Raw genomic sequence first — 15,299 nt, 5'->3', positions numbered from 1 at the left:
AAAATAATTCTGAAAATACTATTTAAAAATAATACATTGTTTCTCTTTGTACCCTGTACCTATACATAGTTCCACTCAAAATACTGAGGACTTGCTAAGCACTAGCAAGTACTAGTGGAAGGTCCACCCTGGGAAGGTAAGGCAGACTACTTCCTCCTTTGGGCTAAGTCTCCACCCAGTATCTATGTCACTCAGGTAACTGGCACATCTGGAGGCAGTCAGTCACCTCCCCCTCCTCCAAAGTCACATCCTGGGTCAGGTTACCCCTCTCCCCCCCCACACACATACCTCCCATCTGACCTTGGGAGGGTCCCAGGCTCTGAGGTCACATCTGCATCCAGTGGTGCCACAACTTCCCTTACCTGTCCGCACCTTTTCCCAGCCCCTTCCCAAGTTCAGGCCGGGCAAAACAGTGCTTCTGGCCTGTGTGCCCCCACCATGAACGGTGGGGCAGCATTTTGGTAACAATAAGACTTCTCTTCCAGGGGGGAGGGGGGAGGCTGGGAAGGGAGGTGAAGGGTAAACAAAGGAGGAGGCTGCAATGCTTGGTAAGAAATGTATGCATTATCCTGCCCATGTAATTGTAACCCCTCTGTACAGTATGTTCTCAAATAAAATAAAATAAAATTTAAACAAACAAAATAAAAAAGACTTCTCTTCCAGCCCGAATACCACGTGGTGTTCTCTTCATCAGCTACCTAATTAAGCCTACTTGTTTAATTTTACCTTACAGTTAGATGTTAATCAAATGCTTTGAAGGTGGGAATGGTTATTGGTTCATTAAGCTCTGCACAATCTCTTTATGAGGCGGGGGTGAAAATTCCATAAATGCTTGTTACTTGACAAAGAATAAAATATATTTGGGATCGGGGGAAAAAATAGTAGAGCCAGGGTCATGGTTTATGCATGTAGCGCTTGAGAGGAGAAGGTAGCAGGGTTATGAGTTCAAAGCCGATCTGGCTCACCCATCCCAGGTTCTTACCTTTCTGGATGTTTGAACCTGGTAGTCTTCTGGCCTGGCAGGCACCTGGGTGGCCTACTTACAAACCTTTTGCTTGATTTAGTTTCCTCCTCCTCTAAGTTCTTTCAAAGAAAATCTGGGAATTCTCATCCAGAGCAGCTCATTAGCATCTCCAAAGACCTCTTGTTCTTTAAGTTTTATCTAAAAAGAATTCCTTTAGGAATTTCCCACTTTATCCCTTAACCTGGACTGGAAGTAAGGAGGAACTAGGGAGGGACTTGTTTTTGAATTCTGGAGGGGGTCAATTTTTGGAAAGAGTGAACTAGAGCCTAAGAGAGAAAGCAGACCCTACTATCTATTGAGCTCCCTTGAACAGGAAAGGGGCTTTTGAAGTCAGATCATGAGTGGCTAATGGCCCCTGACTGAAGTCTATTATCTTTCAAAACCACTGTTTTCTCAGCCCCATTTGTAAAAATTATAATAGTCTTAGTCCCAACTGCTGTGAGGATTCAATATCTTGAGTTTAGCAAAGGCTATCAGGTTGGAAAATGTGAGTTTCTTTTTCTATTTCCTCCTCCTTTTCATCTTAAAGGTGCAACTATGTTTGTTATAGTGGTACTAGAACTAGTTAGCATCTTCAGAACTGGCCTCTCCTGGGTGGCTTAGTATCTGGCACTGGTAGACATCATTCTAAGTTTTAATAACTTTGTATTGTCAGCGATGTTATCCTTATTTTACCCATAAAAGCACGCAGTAATGAAGTAGCTTGTTCGTGATCACATGCAAGATTGTGACTAGCCAGTAACTCACCTTTCAAGTAACCTAGGAAAAAGATGCCCTTTCACCCAAATTCAATTACACATACAGTGGCTTGGCTAAGTAGAACTGAGACTCAATTCATTCCCACTCACTTTCTTGCCAGGTCACCTTTTGCACAACTCAACTTGCATAACTATATACACCAGCTCTTTTCACATGCATAGTTTTGACCAAAGTAAAGTTTTGTGTTTTGTTGTTGTTTTGGTGGATCTTAGGGCTTTAACTCAGCTTCTAGGCACTATTCCTGAGCTCTTTTGCTCAAGGCTAGCATTCTACTACTCTGAGCCACAGCTCCACTTCTGGGTTTTAAGTAGGTAATTGGACATGAGAGTCTCAAGGAGTCTCTTCCTTCCACTCTCGGATATTTGCAGTCAAACTTCTGCACGTGAGTAGCACTTGGATCGGAGTACATTGTGATTCACATTTTTCACTCCCTATTGCTTAACTCAAATCTAGCACTGAATAAGCCTTCCAAGCTATTTAGGCTCATTTAGGATTTCTGTTGATTATTTCGTGGGACTTCTCTGTATCAACTCTAAGCCTATACTGTTTTCTCTGCGGTTTTCCTTGACTAGTGAGTTGCTTTGCACACGGTAAAATTCTCCCGCCACAGAAGGATCAGGTGTTTCCCAAGAGCAATCACCTTAAGGAGACACTAGAGGGCAGTAGGAGATCACACATAGCCCCTTTTCTTTTGTCCAGCTGTCCTTTACTGGTCATAAATTACCTGTCTTAAGCAGAAAACAATAATATGATGTATTGCTTTTTTGTCTCTGACTCCAGCCAAGATATCAGCCACTATGAGGGTACTGGGAAGTACCCCCAGAAAGTATCAATTGCTCTCCCTTGATGACAGGTAGCTTCTTATATTTTTATACTTTTATTACTCAAGCTTGTCTGATGAAGTTCAAGAGCTATGTCAGTTCCATCGTTTATAAAATTGGATAACAATGACTTTGTAGGAGGACCATGAGTTCATAGAAGGAAACTGGCTAACTCTACACCTCTTCTTGATTCTCGGGATTGTTGAATGAAGAATTAGTGCCAAATGGGGAAACTCACTGTTGGAGAGGTGCCATGACTTGCCTATGGTTTGAAATCAGGTAGTTTGACTCAATAGCTTTGGAGTTGAGTGTTCATTTCTACCACAGTCTCCTCAATAGGAGGAAAGCAAATGGTTTAAAAGAAGTTACTCATAATTAAGGCACCAAGTAGGGTTCAAGAGAAGATATACAGACTCAAACATCCATAGGATGAAAGAGCCAGGACCAGAACAAGATGACCTTTGATGGAGCTGTGACACGCTGAAGTTTGAGATGCTCCATTGGGTGCTATTTCTCACTGTCCATATTGGCCAAGATTTAACTCTTAAGTGCTAATATTATTGCCAGTCCACAAATGAGACAAAGAAGGCTGAGAGAGGTTAAGAGACTGGACCAAGGTCCATCAGCTGAAACGGAAGAGCCAGAATTAAAACTAAAACCCAGCAGTATAGTGTGTTGTCTCTCCTTCTGTGATTTTTTTCTTTTTTTTAGTTTTGGTTTTAGTTTTTCTTCTGGTCCTGGGGCCTGGGTGCTGTCCCTGAGTTTCTTTTGCTAAAGGCTGATGCTTTACCCTTTGAGCCTAAGCCCCACTCCTAGCCTTTTCTCAGTAGTAAGAGTCTCATGAACTTTTCTGCCTAGACTGGCTTTGAACTGCAATCCTCAGCACTCAGCCTCCTGAGTAGCCAGGATTATAGGTGTGAATCACCAACGTTTGGCCTGTGATTGTTTTTCTTGCTTGAGCATATAATGGCAAAGTCACCAAATTAAGTTAGATCATTTGTTTGGCAGTGTTGTAAACACACCGTTTTTGGATTCTCCACTGTGGCCTTTTTTCCCTCATTCTCCAAATGCTCACACTATAGAGTACACAACATATACCTACATCTTACATGAAGCCATTCATAGATGCTCCATAGGTTTTGTGGTAAGGATTTCTTCTTCCTAGCTCAAGGCTAGCACTCTACCATTTGAGCTACATCTCCACTTCAGGCTTTTTGGTGACTAATGGGAGATGAGAATCTCTTGGATTTTCCTGCCTCAGCTGGCTTCTACCCTCCAACTACGATCCTCACATCTCAACCTTCTGAGTACCTAGGATTACAAGCATAAGCTGCTGGTGTCTGGTATTTTCTTTTCTTTTTCCTTTCTTTTCTTCTTTTCTTTTCTTCTTTTTTGTTATTGGTTGTGGGGCTTGAACTTTGGGCCTTGGTGCTGGTCCTCAGCTCTTCAGCTCAAGGCTAGAGCTCTACCACTTGAGCCCCAGCACCACTTTTGGTTTTCTGAGTGGCTTATTGGAGATAAGAGTCTCATGGACTTTCATGCTTGGGCTGGCTTTGAACCGCCATCCTCAGATCTCAGCCTTCTGAGATTATAGGATTATAGGCATGAGCCACCAGTGCCCAGCTTTGGTATTTTCTTTTTATGGCCATAATCTTTTTATTGGTGGGAGGGGGGTCAGTCATGGGGCTTGAGCTCAGAGTTTGGGTACTGTCTCTGTTCTCTTTTGCTCAAGGCTAGCACTCTACCACTTTGAGCCACAGCTCCACTTCCAATTTTTGAGTGATTAATTGGAGGTAAGGGTCTTATGGGGACTTTTCTGCCCAGGCTGCCTTTGAACTTACAGTCCTTAGATCTCAACCTCCTGAGTAGCTAGGATTACAGGTATGAACCACTGGTGCCTGGCTAACTACAATCTTTTAATGTATCTATTGGAATAATTTTCCCCTATCCTAGAGGAAAATCACAACACACCTCACATAACATATTATCTCTTGTGGAATAGAAATTTTGCATTGCTAACACAGTTTCAAATGAAAAGCTAGTACATGCATGTTGAGAGTCTATTCCAATTTTGATATTTGACCAAGTCAAATCTCTTTGCCCTTCTCAGTGTAGGCATTAAGAATTAGAGACCTGTTTCACCTTCATTTTACCTCTTTATCTTTTTTTCTTTAATTTACTTTATTATTATTTTGGAGGTCTCTATCTTACATTCCTTCCTCTTCTCATTCCATAATCAATGCAGTGGAGGGAGGAATGGGAAGGCTTGGGGTGGTCATACTTGCTCTTTGATTTGGCTCTTTACACTTAGTTCCTAGTGGATTTTTTAAAACTAGCTCTTTCTCTTGAGGGTGTTTTTTTTTTTTTTTTAGTGGCTTTACAGAGCCTCCAAGTTATTGTTTGGTTGTTTTGTTTTATTTTGTTTGTTTTTTGGAGGCTGGAGGCTGCTCATTTCATAGAGGCTTGCCGAGGGGACCCTTTACCCAGATCCTTAAATTCCAGGTCACTTCTTTCTCTGGTCCAGGGGCTGCGTGAGCATTTCTTTACCAACAACCTCTGGAAGTTTGTAACCCCTTCTGTTCTGATGGCACAGTCAATGGGGCTTTTGTTGGTGGTGATGATGGTTGTGTGGTTTGGACTCAGGGACTGGGCACTGTTCTTGATAGAGTCTTTTTGTGCTCAAGGCTAGTGCTCTACCACTTGAGCCACAGCTCCACTTCCAGTTTTCTGGTGGTTAATTGGAGATAAGAGTCTCACAGGAACTTTTTTCTTTTCTTTTCTTTTCTTTGCCTGAGCTCACTTTGAACAGCAGTCCTCAGATCTCAGCCTCCTGATTAGCTAGTCCTCAGATCTCAGCCTCCTGATTAGCTAGGATTATAAGCATGAGCCACTTGCACCTGGCTCACTGGGGCTATTAAGGTGAATATAGATCCTAGGCCACTATTTTTCCAGTTACTGCTAACTGATAGTAAATTCTCCAAGTGGTTGTCATGAAGGTCCTTATTATAAAATCGGAGATTTGCAGGTAGCATGTTCCATGCATCCTGTGGGAAGGGGGAGAGAGGAAAAGGATTGGCTGAGAGTTGGAGACAAACATGGATAAAGTTCTTCTGAAGAAAGTCTCTCTTCAACCTATCTTTCTACTCTGCTTGTTCTTCAATTTCCTTATTCTGACTGTGGTTTCTAGAGTCATGAAACTAGTTAGTGTTTGTCTTGGTAAAATTCTGCATCTAGAGGCCTGACACAGAGATTTCAGTGTCTCAACAGAGATTTCAGTCTTTTTAAACATCCTGTTAAAACAGCAGCAATATCATTATAAACGACTGCAGCCAACACAGCCAATCACGCTGACTGCGCGCACAGCCTGTGCCAGCCGCACAGCCAATCACGCTGACTGCGCGCACAGCCTGTGCCAGCCACACAGCCAATCACGCTGACTGCGCGCACAGCCTGTGCCAGCCGCACAGCCAATCACGCTGACTGCGCGCACAGCCTGTGCCAGGCACCTTGCCTCTCCATCACAGTGACTCGTTTAGGTTGGTGCTGTCATTTATAAAGGACACCTTTTGACGCTGAAGCCCGTTAGACTGAGAAGTTTGGATTGCACAACACACAAGCGACAGGCCTGGCCGATGGCTTCACAGCTGGTTATTTTTCCCCCTGCTAAGGATATTTGTATGGGTCAGGCCTCTGAGTAACAACTTTCCTTCAACAGGAGACAGTAACTCCGCCTAAGACATGATCCCATTTCAGTAATTCCTGGGAGGCCATGGCTATAAGAAAGGCCATTCTTTATGATATAAAAGTCTCACCCTTTCCCCCCCCCTCCTCCTTCACTGTTTCTAATTTGAGCCCCTCTGGTCCCTGTGGAGCCTTTAAATGCTTAAGTAAAAGCCTATTGCCAAAGCAAGCCTGTCTGACTGGGAAGGCAAGGCCCTGCTCTGTTACCCAGTATTGAACAAACATCCCAGCCGCTTTGGCTCTCCCAGAAGCCCTTCGTCTGATGCTTTTGTTTTGTTTTCGGGATGAGGGCAAGCAATGCCATCACCTCCTGCCGAAAAGCCCTGGCTGCCCTCCCAACAAGGAGTTGTCACTTCAACTGAGGTTTTTTTTTTTTTTTTTTTTTGGTGGCAGCAAAATAATACCCAGCGGGGATTTGGGAGGAGAAAAAAGAGAGTTCAGTTGGCAGGTTCTCAAATGAATGGGTTGTAGTGTCATTGGAACTGAGTTGGGCTTGAAACCAGACATGATTCTATTTTGGAAGCATTGTTCAGAGGGATGGGAAATGTGAACAGAGGATAAGTCTCTTCAAAAATGCTCTTTATCCTTGGCCTGCTAAAGACAGGCCTGTTTTAACCCACCTCTCTCACTCACTCAAAGGCAAGGGCCTACATTGTAGGCGTCGAGGTCAGCACGGATGGAAAATTGATCAGCTCTTCCTACACTGACCTTTCAAGGAAGAACACTCGTTTTACTTTAGGAAGAGGTTGGGTCTTGATGATGATGAGCCTTGGTGGTTGGCATGCGTGCAGTTTCCAGATCCTGGTTCTTAGATTCACCAATCCTTTGGGCATATCACATTGTTCCAGGAGTATATGCATATTATATTTACAGCCTACATTTATTGCAGAGAGTTTTAAAGTCAGCATCAGGTGGATAGGAAGATCAGCAAAACTGATACATCACTTGGGTGATGTACAGAGATCAGGATGCTGTCTAAGACCTGTAGCAAGAAACCTTAATATCCATCGGTGATGTGGGAAGTTCAAGGAAGTCTTTTCTAAGGACTTTTGACTCTTACTGGATCTGAAAGATGAGTGGAAAGTTGGTTAAGGAGAAGTCAGGGAATAAGGGTGGGATAGAAGGAAGCTTTCTACAAAGAGAAGAGCATGTGCCAGGTCTGAGAAAGACACAGGGTGTATACAAGCAACAGGAAGGTCATTGTAGCTCAAAATAGGAGAAATAGGTGGGACAGGGTAAGAGATCAGACTAAAGAAGCTGTGGATTGTCTGGATTCCACATTGTCCCTGAACCACCTTAAAAGTTTTGATCTTTACCTTAAGCATAGTGAAGAGTTTACCTTAAGCATAGTGAAGAGTTGTAAGCAGGAGATGGCTCTAGGATTTACCTTTTGAGATGGCTTTAGCCACAGGGAGGGGTACCATCAGAAACTTAGCTTATGTAATTGTAATGCTCATAAAAAATAATTAACAATTAATCGTATAGTTAACTATTTTCCCTGCTGTGACTCTCATCTACATCATAAAGTTATGTATGATGCACTTTTTTTTTTTTTTTTCTGATCCTGGGGCTTGTACTCAGGACCTGGGTGCTGGTCCTGAGCCATTTTGTGCTCAAAGCTAGCACTCTACCACTTGAGGCACAGTGCCATTTCTGGCTTTTTCTAAATAGTCTAGTGGAGATAAGAGTCTCATGGACTTTTCTGCCCAGGCTGGCTTTGAACCATGATCCTTAGATCTCAGCCTCCTAAGTAGCTAGGATTTCAGAAATGAGCCATCGATGCCTTGTATGCATGATGCACTTTTAAGAATCATGGCTAACGCATGTGCATGGGACTTTGCAGGTAAGTCTTTCCCCCTATTTTAGTCTCAGGTTCTATATTTGTGAAGTAGAATTATGGGACTGGATGATTGCCAAGTACCCTCCTTTTGCAGAATTAGCTCTTCAGTTCAAATGTTAATTCTATACTGCTGCTGTGATTGAGTTTTTAGTCAGGGCTATGAACTTTCTATAAAAAAAGTTTTTAGTATATTTATTTTTGTCTGTCCTGGGGCTTGAACTCTGGGCCTGGGCGTTGTCCCTCAGCAATTCAGCTCAGGGATAGCGCTGTAGCTGTACCACTTGAGCCACAGCACCACTTCTGTTTTCCTGAGTGGTTTATTGGAGAAAAGAGTCTTATAGACTTTCCTCCTCCGGCTGGCTTTGGCTTTGAATCGCAATTTTCAAATCTCAGCCTTCTGAGTAGCTAGGATTACAGGCATGAGCTACCAGCGCCCAGCTTTAGTATCTTTAAGTAGTTTTATAAAGGGGTTGCCATTCAACAAAGCAGTTTATGAATGTAGTGCATCTTTATCAATATTGTTCTTTTCAACATTCTTGCTTACCTCTCCATCCCATCCCTTCTCTCACCTTTCTTAGTTTTCAGGTTATATATTGAATTTTTTTGGCCATTTAACATAACAATGTATGTATACAGCACATCTTCACTTCCTGTTGATACATCCCTTCCCTTATTTTTCTCAATTCCGTGGTATTTATGACGAATTCTTGCCTTTATTCTTCCAACTTTCCCCCTTTCATTTTTCTACCTTTTCCCCTATGGCTGTACCCTCCCCTCTTGCAGATACCCATTTCCTGGTACTTGTTTTGTTGGGCTTTGATTTAGTCTTCCTAAAGAATTATACTACTTGGTGGGACAAAGGATGAACCAATGTAACAGTGAGAGTCACTAGACCCTATATTGGAAATGAACTTTATAACTTTGGAGGAGGAGAGTCGGGGGGGGGGGGCGGTGGGGAATGGAGAAAATGAGGGAGAGGGTAACACTGTTCAAAAAGAAATATACTCATTACCTTAGTTATGTAACTTTAACCCCTTTATACATCACCTTTATAATAAAATAATTTAAAAAGAGAATTATACTATTAGAACTCTCCTTAGAGCTTTTAACCCCACTTAACTGGGATGATAGGTTGAAAACCCTTAAGATTTATTAGAAGCAGAGCAGAACTATAGGTTATTGTGTTGCTAAATGGATGCAATATCTAACCCAATGCCTATGGATGTTTGCTTGATCAATGGATTTTTTGTTTTTTGGTCCTGGGGCTTGAACTCAGGGCTGGGTTCTGTCTCTAAGATTTTTGGCTCCAAGCTAGTACTCTACCACTTGAGCCACAGCTTCACTTCCAGCTTTTTTTGTTAATTAATTGGAGATAGAGTCTCACGGACTTTCCTGCCCAGACTGGCTTTGAATCATGATCTTCAGATCTTAGCTTCCTGAGTAGCTAGGATTATAGGCATGTGGCCCAATGTCAGAAATTTAAAACCCAGTATCAGGTTACATTTCTTCCCAGTTAAATGAATATACATATGGCAAAGTGCTATGCAGGCCATTCTGTCTGTATGTTTTGAAATATACTACCATAGCTGCTCATCAGAAGACTGGGTCATGGGCTGAAAGAGTTGCTAGCTCCGTCTGTGGTCTTAGAAAGTAATTTCCTCTCTTTTGGAAACAACTTATTCTTGTTTAAAATATAGTAGTTCATACTAGATCGGTATTTTTTAAAGTGTGTTCTTTCAATACATTAGATATTTTGTTGTTTTTAGAGAAAAATCTTTCTACTCTATTATTTCTCCTTGGAGATTGATACTCCAAGTATCTTGATAGTAAATTTAATTAAAAAATTTTACCTTTTAACTCATGCTTTTGCCATATTCCTGTGTGATCACAGATGGGTCCTCAATCTGAAACTGTTTCCTCCTCCTGTCAACTAGAGTTAATACAGGGGTCACGACATTTTTTTTCACAAAAATCTAGCCTTTCTGTGTAAACGGATCTTCATTGTAACTCCTGGTTTCTACTGTTCTGGTCATACACAACACATGGACAGGACTGGCTATATTCCAATAAAACTTTATTTACAATGGTGGGGAGTAGAGTGAATTTGTCCCTGTGGTCCGTTGGTTGTTGATCTGTCGCCAGAGTGTGGGCAGATTCTTAATATCCTCACAGCTCTCACTTCTTCCCAATCTTCTCCCACAAATGGCTATTCTCTTCCAAATTTGAAGTCACTGTTCTCCAAAACGCTTTCTGGTCTTCAGTTCTAAAACTCAACATCTTTTTCTTCTTTAGACATGTCTGTGTAGAAGACTGTCTCCATCTCCTCAGTTGCTGGGATGCCTTCTTCACAGCCTTGTTTTGTTTATCTTAGTAACTATCCTTCTTTAATCCTTCTGAAGGAATGGTTAGCTGGAATTCTCCTCCTCTTCCTCCCCCAGAGCCTTTGATCTGAAGCTCATAAGCATTTGTTGACAGCCAGACAGAAAAGGTGGAGCCCAGATCCCAGGCCCCAGGGGCCAGAGAGTAATGAATGAAGGCTGAGTTTATTTGTATTTCTAATTGGCAAGCTCATTTCCAAATCAGCTACGTGTCACTGCAAGTTGAGGACAAGAATAGGAGAAACTCTCATTTTCTTCCTGACCTCAGTACCCAATGTCTACTGAAGCAGGATCTTACCTTGATTTCACCAGGCTTGGTTGAAGCTGTTGTGTGCTCAAGCTCTGTTGCTTAGTATAGTACCCTCTTTTTTGGCACTCAGATTGTGCATTGCATATCTTTGGGGGCATCATTCACACAGTGAATAATACAAGTGTAACCTTCTGGACTATAGAGATTACTTTGCATCTTTAAGGTTTTTGTTATTGATACCATCTAGGCATCTTGGATTCTTCCTTTCAACCAAATAAAGAATTATGGGGCAAGAGAATTGGGAGCAAAGACAAAGTTTACTTGAAAGTAAGAGTAAGATGCCAAGGGAAAGTGAGGGAAAGCTTCTTAACCATTGGCACATTGGTATAAGCTCCCAAGCTGGACTCTCAATGTAGAAAGAGGCCTTATGCCATACGAGGTTTTATCACGGACTTCCTAAGCAAGGAAAAGGAAGAAGAGGAGAAGGAAAAGGGGCGGGGGAGAAGCAGGAGGAGGAAGAAGAAGAGAAGGAAGAAGAGAAGAAGGAAAAGAAGGGGGAAGGAGGAAAAGAAGAGGAGAAGGAGGAGGAGGAGGAGGAGGAGGAGGAGGAGGAGGAGGAGGAGGAGGAGGAGGAGGAGGATACAGACTTCTCTGTGTAAGAGAACAAGAAGTGGAGTCTGGGAATCGGTAGTCTGATGTAGACTCAGAAGGTTTCTCTTGCTCTTTCATCTGATTGGTTGGCTATCCCTCTTACTCCATGGGAAGGGACCCTGTTCCCTGAGCCAGTCTGCTCCAAGGTCATTAGGGGCTTTGCTTTCATCAGAGTCATTATCTTGTTTTCTCAGAATCTTGGAGAAGAGAAAGAGGTGTTATTTCCACAGGCTGTCCCCACCCCAAGTTCTTCAGGAATAAAAGAGGATACCACCTTCACCAGTTTGTGGTCTCTCCTGTCTTCCTAATTTTTCCTCTTTTGCCTTTTCCTCAATACTGCATGGAATCTTGCCTTTTTACAAAATGTTTTGTAGAAGGCCAATCTGTTAAAGAAATGAAAATGGAACTATTCTATTTGAAGCTGGGTTTGGAACCCAGAATACAGGTTCACCTTGCCCCATGTAAGAAGTTCCTGGGATGCTTCCAGGATTTCTAGAATACTAAGGAATTTGGGGATCTCTTAGTTATTAATTCTGGCTCTTGTCATTCCAGAGTTTGACAAGCTTCCTCTCTGACCAACAAAAGGATTAAATGACATGACTTCCAATCTTCAAAAATGTATAATATTGACCAGTGGCCTTTTTTTCCTCCCTTAAAGTCAATAATGTTAGAGAAGATATCAATGGGAAGGAAAAGTGTACTTCAGAGAAGATCTAAGAGGTAGAAATATTTATTCAGAAAAGAGGGGCCAGGGAAATGAGAAAAGACTTCCAAGGGAGTGTAAAATTGGGAGAGAAGATGGATGAACTGGAAAAACAATTGGAACACAAGAAGAGAAAGACAGGGCAACATACACAAAGACATAGAAATAGAAAATATTAATTGTGTAGCCCAAGAAAGACACCATAGAATGGAGCAGACATGAATTACTCCTTAGTGTCCACATGATGAAACAGGAAGTTTGAGCAAGGGACAGGTGTGTGTGTGTGTGTGTGTGTGTAGAATAAAGTAGGAGACACATCTCTGTTTCAGACAATCCTACCTTCTGTCTTGTTTACCATTTGTATCTGGTTACTAGGTGTTATTACCCTTATTTCACAGAGTTAATGACTATAGTATCTTAATTATTAAAAAGAACTTTGGTTTCCAAGGCTGGAGAGGTAATATCAAGCAGAACAGGGATTTAAATTGAAATTAGATTGACCCAAAGCTTATGCTGTATTGCTTCATGGAAAATATGGAACTGGAATAGAAGTTGAAAGAAAGATTAAGTTGACCGTAGACAAAGGGAATTCCTGGTTGGGGTATTTACCTCATGCAATCTGCTTGCAAAGTCATTTAGCCTCATCTAAACATTGTAAACATGTCAGAGCAGAGGGCCTACAGGAAGCTTGAGTAAAATTAGTATAAATGGAAGCACAAGAGATCACTAGGGTCCCTAAACCCTTAGGCCAATTGTCTTTCCAAAAACACCATGGATGACTGACTCTCTCTTTTGTCTTTTTTCCTTACCAGATTCCAGAGCCTTAGAACATTTTTTGTGGGTTCCAGAATCTTGGTCAATACTAATTTAGCTGTCCACCTTTGCTTGTTTTGTGCCTTTCCAGAGACCACAGAGCTGGGCAGCAAGAAAGAGCTCAAGTCCATGCCCTTCATCACCTACCTCTCAGGTCTGCTGACAGCCCAGATGCTATCAGATGACCAACTTATCTCAGGTGTGGAAATTCGCTGCGAGGAGAAAGGCCGCTGTCCCTCTACCTGCCACCTTTGCCGCCGGCCTGGCAAGGAGCAACTGAGCCCCACACCAGTGCTGCTGGAGATCAACCGTGTGATACCACTCTACACCCTCATCCAAGACAATGGCACCAAGGAGGTGAGCTTCCCTAGCCCCAAACTGACTGACCTTTGTTCTTCCTCCTTCACTTGTAGACTCTTTATCCTCCGCCATCATCATCATCAACAATAGCAATCATGGTGATCAATGGCATTTATTGATTCCTTGATATGTCCTGAAATACTTAGAGAGCTTAGTGACACTAGCTGCTATAACCATCAAATCCTCAAATCTCAATGTCTTAACGTGATTTATTGTTTGTGCAGAGTCCCCAGTGAATGTTTTTGGTTGATGGGCACAGGTAACGCATAGCTCCATTGGTGCTCTCATGACCTGTTTCTTCCATAGACACGGTGGAAAGAGAAAGAAGATATACTGTTGCAGGAAAATGTTTTAGACAGGCCAAGTAAGAAAGAGACCAATGTCACTTCAACTATGAGTCCACAGATTATAACTCAACCATGGTCTACCCCTGACTACAATGAAGACAGGCAAATATATTCTAACTGTGTGCCTAGAAGAGAAGTCATACGTTTGGTGAAAACCTTGCAGTTTCTGCTTCAGGTCTGCAGTTGTATTATCTCATCTCGTCTGCCTTCTAGATCTACAGTTTACCTAGGAATGTTGTGTGGATTTGTATGAAATTACTAATATTTTTCCGTTACTTATAAAAAGGGTATTTTTGTATGGCTCACTCTCGTGTCACACCCATGTAATAGCTGAGGAAACTTGAACAATGTTGAGTGATGTCCTCAAAGTCGGACTGCTTACATGCTTAATTACGAATTATCTTTCTTTTCTCTCTTCTGTGTCTACTGCATTTTAATGACAGCATGTCAGGGCTTGAAGGGATATTATGAATTATTCGGCTCATTGCTTTGCAAACTTCTGTTCATAGGACCCGTTAAAATGATTATCTGTACATAGTTGTACAAATGGGTTTCAATTGAACATGTCCGTTGATGTGTACACTGTACCTTGAGCAGTGTCACCCCTGTCATCCATTCTGCCTCCCCCTCTCATTTATTGCATCCCCACCCCGCTCTTCACGTTTCCTAGTTTCTATTTTCATTATATGTACTTTGGAGATTGTGATTGCATTCGCCCACCATTCCTCTTTCCATTCTTCCACCCCACTCTCCTCAGTAAAGACATGGTTTATACTCCTGGTGTTCATCTTGTTCAACCATCTGTTAATTGTTCAAAGGGGTTACACCATAGACAGCCCACCCTTGTGTATACCATACTTTAGTCACCTTATAGCCCTGTATGTGTTTTTATAGGTGTATATATTTTGGGTCTACCTTCCACATATATTCATATGAATATATGTGGAATATTACTATTTCAGTGAGAAAGAAGGAAATGGGTAATTACTTCTACTTGGTCTCTTCCTTCTGAGCTACTTCGCTACATCTTTTGAGCCTCCAAAAGATGCACACCACTGACCAAATGTGATAGAGCATGTCTTGCACTACTGGGTGCTAGAAGGTGTCAGGAGTCAGACAGGACTTCATGGCAAACAGTAATGGGTGTAAGGAAGTGAGCAAAGTGTTAGGTATATGATCTAAGGACCAAAGAATATGACTATAACTAAATATTCTGTATGACTAAGACCAAGAGATGAGAAGAGATTCAGATGAGACCAGAGGGGTCAGAAATTTCCTGATCATTTAGAATATTATGAGCCTTAGAGAATTTGAGTCCTATTATTAAAATAATGAGATACTGAATATACTCGATTGCCTGGAGATTGAAGAGATCACAGGATTACAGTAAATAAGTGTTGCAGAAGGACTTCTCTATAAACCACCCAACTTAGCACCAATGAGAGAGCAGTTAAATAAACTATTAGATCCTCATGCAGCAGAATATACTACAACAGCCCTAATTAATGATCCACGATGACACCAAGTGGGGAATGAATGAACATAACATTAAGTGAAGGAAATAGTTTATAGAGGATACCACATTATATAGCACATTATCCTTTCTCCATTA

General features: G+C 41.9%; 1 protein-coding gene across 1 annotated transcript in view; it reads left to right on the top strand.

The window, feature by feature from the left end:
- The window catches only part of Astn2 (astrotactin 2), an 887,273-nt gene that overhangs the window by 679,854 nt on the left and 192,120 nt on the right, over positions 1 to 15,299 (top strand). The window contains exon 17 of the mRNA XM_042678724.1: positions 13,072 to 13,337. Coding sequence (XP_042534658.1) covers positions 13,072 to 13,337 — 266 coding nt within the window. The remainder of the gene's footprint in view (positions 1 to 13,071; positions 13,338 to 15,299) is intronic.

This window comes from Dipodomys spectabilis, unplaced genomic scaffold (genome assembly GCF_019054845.1).
Source record: "Dipodomys spectabilis isolate Male_0828 unplaced genomic scaffold, ASM1905484v1 ptg000046l, whole genome shotgun sequence".
NCBI lineage: Eukaryota > Metazoa > Chordata > Mammalia > Rodentia > Heteromyidae > Dipodomys > Dipodomys spectabilis.
Note: the sequence above shows the minus strand (reverse complement) of the source record. Positions and strands in the feature narration are given on the sequence as shown.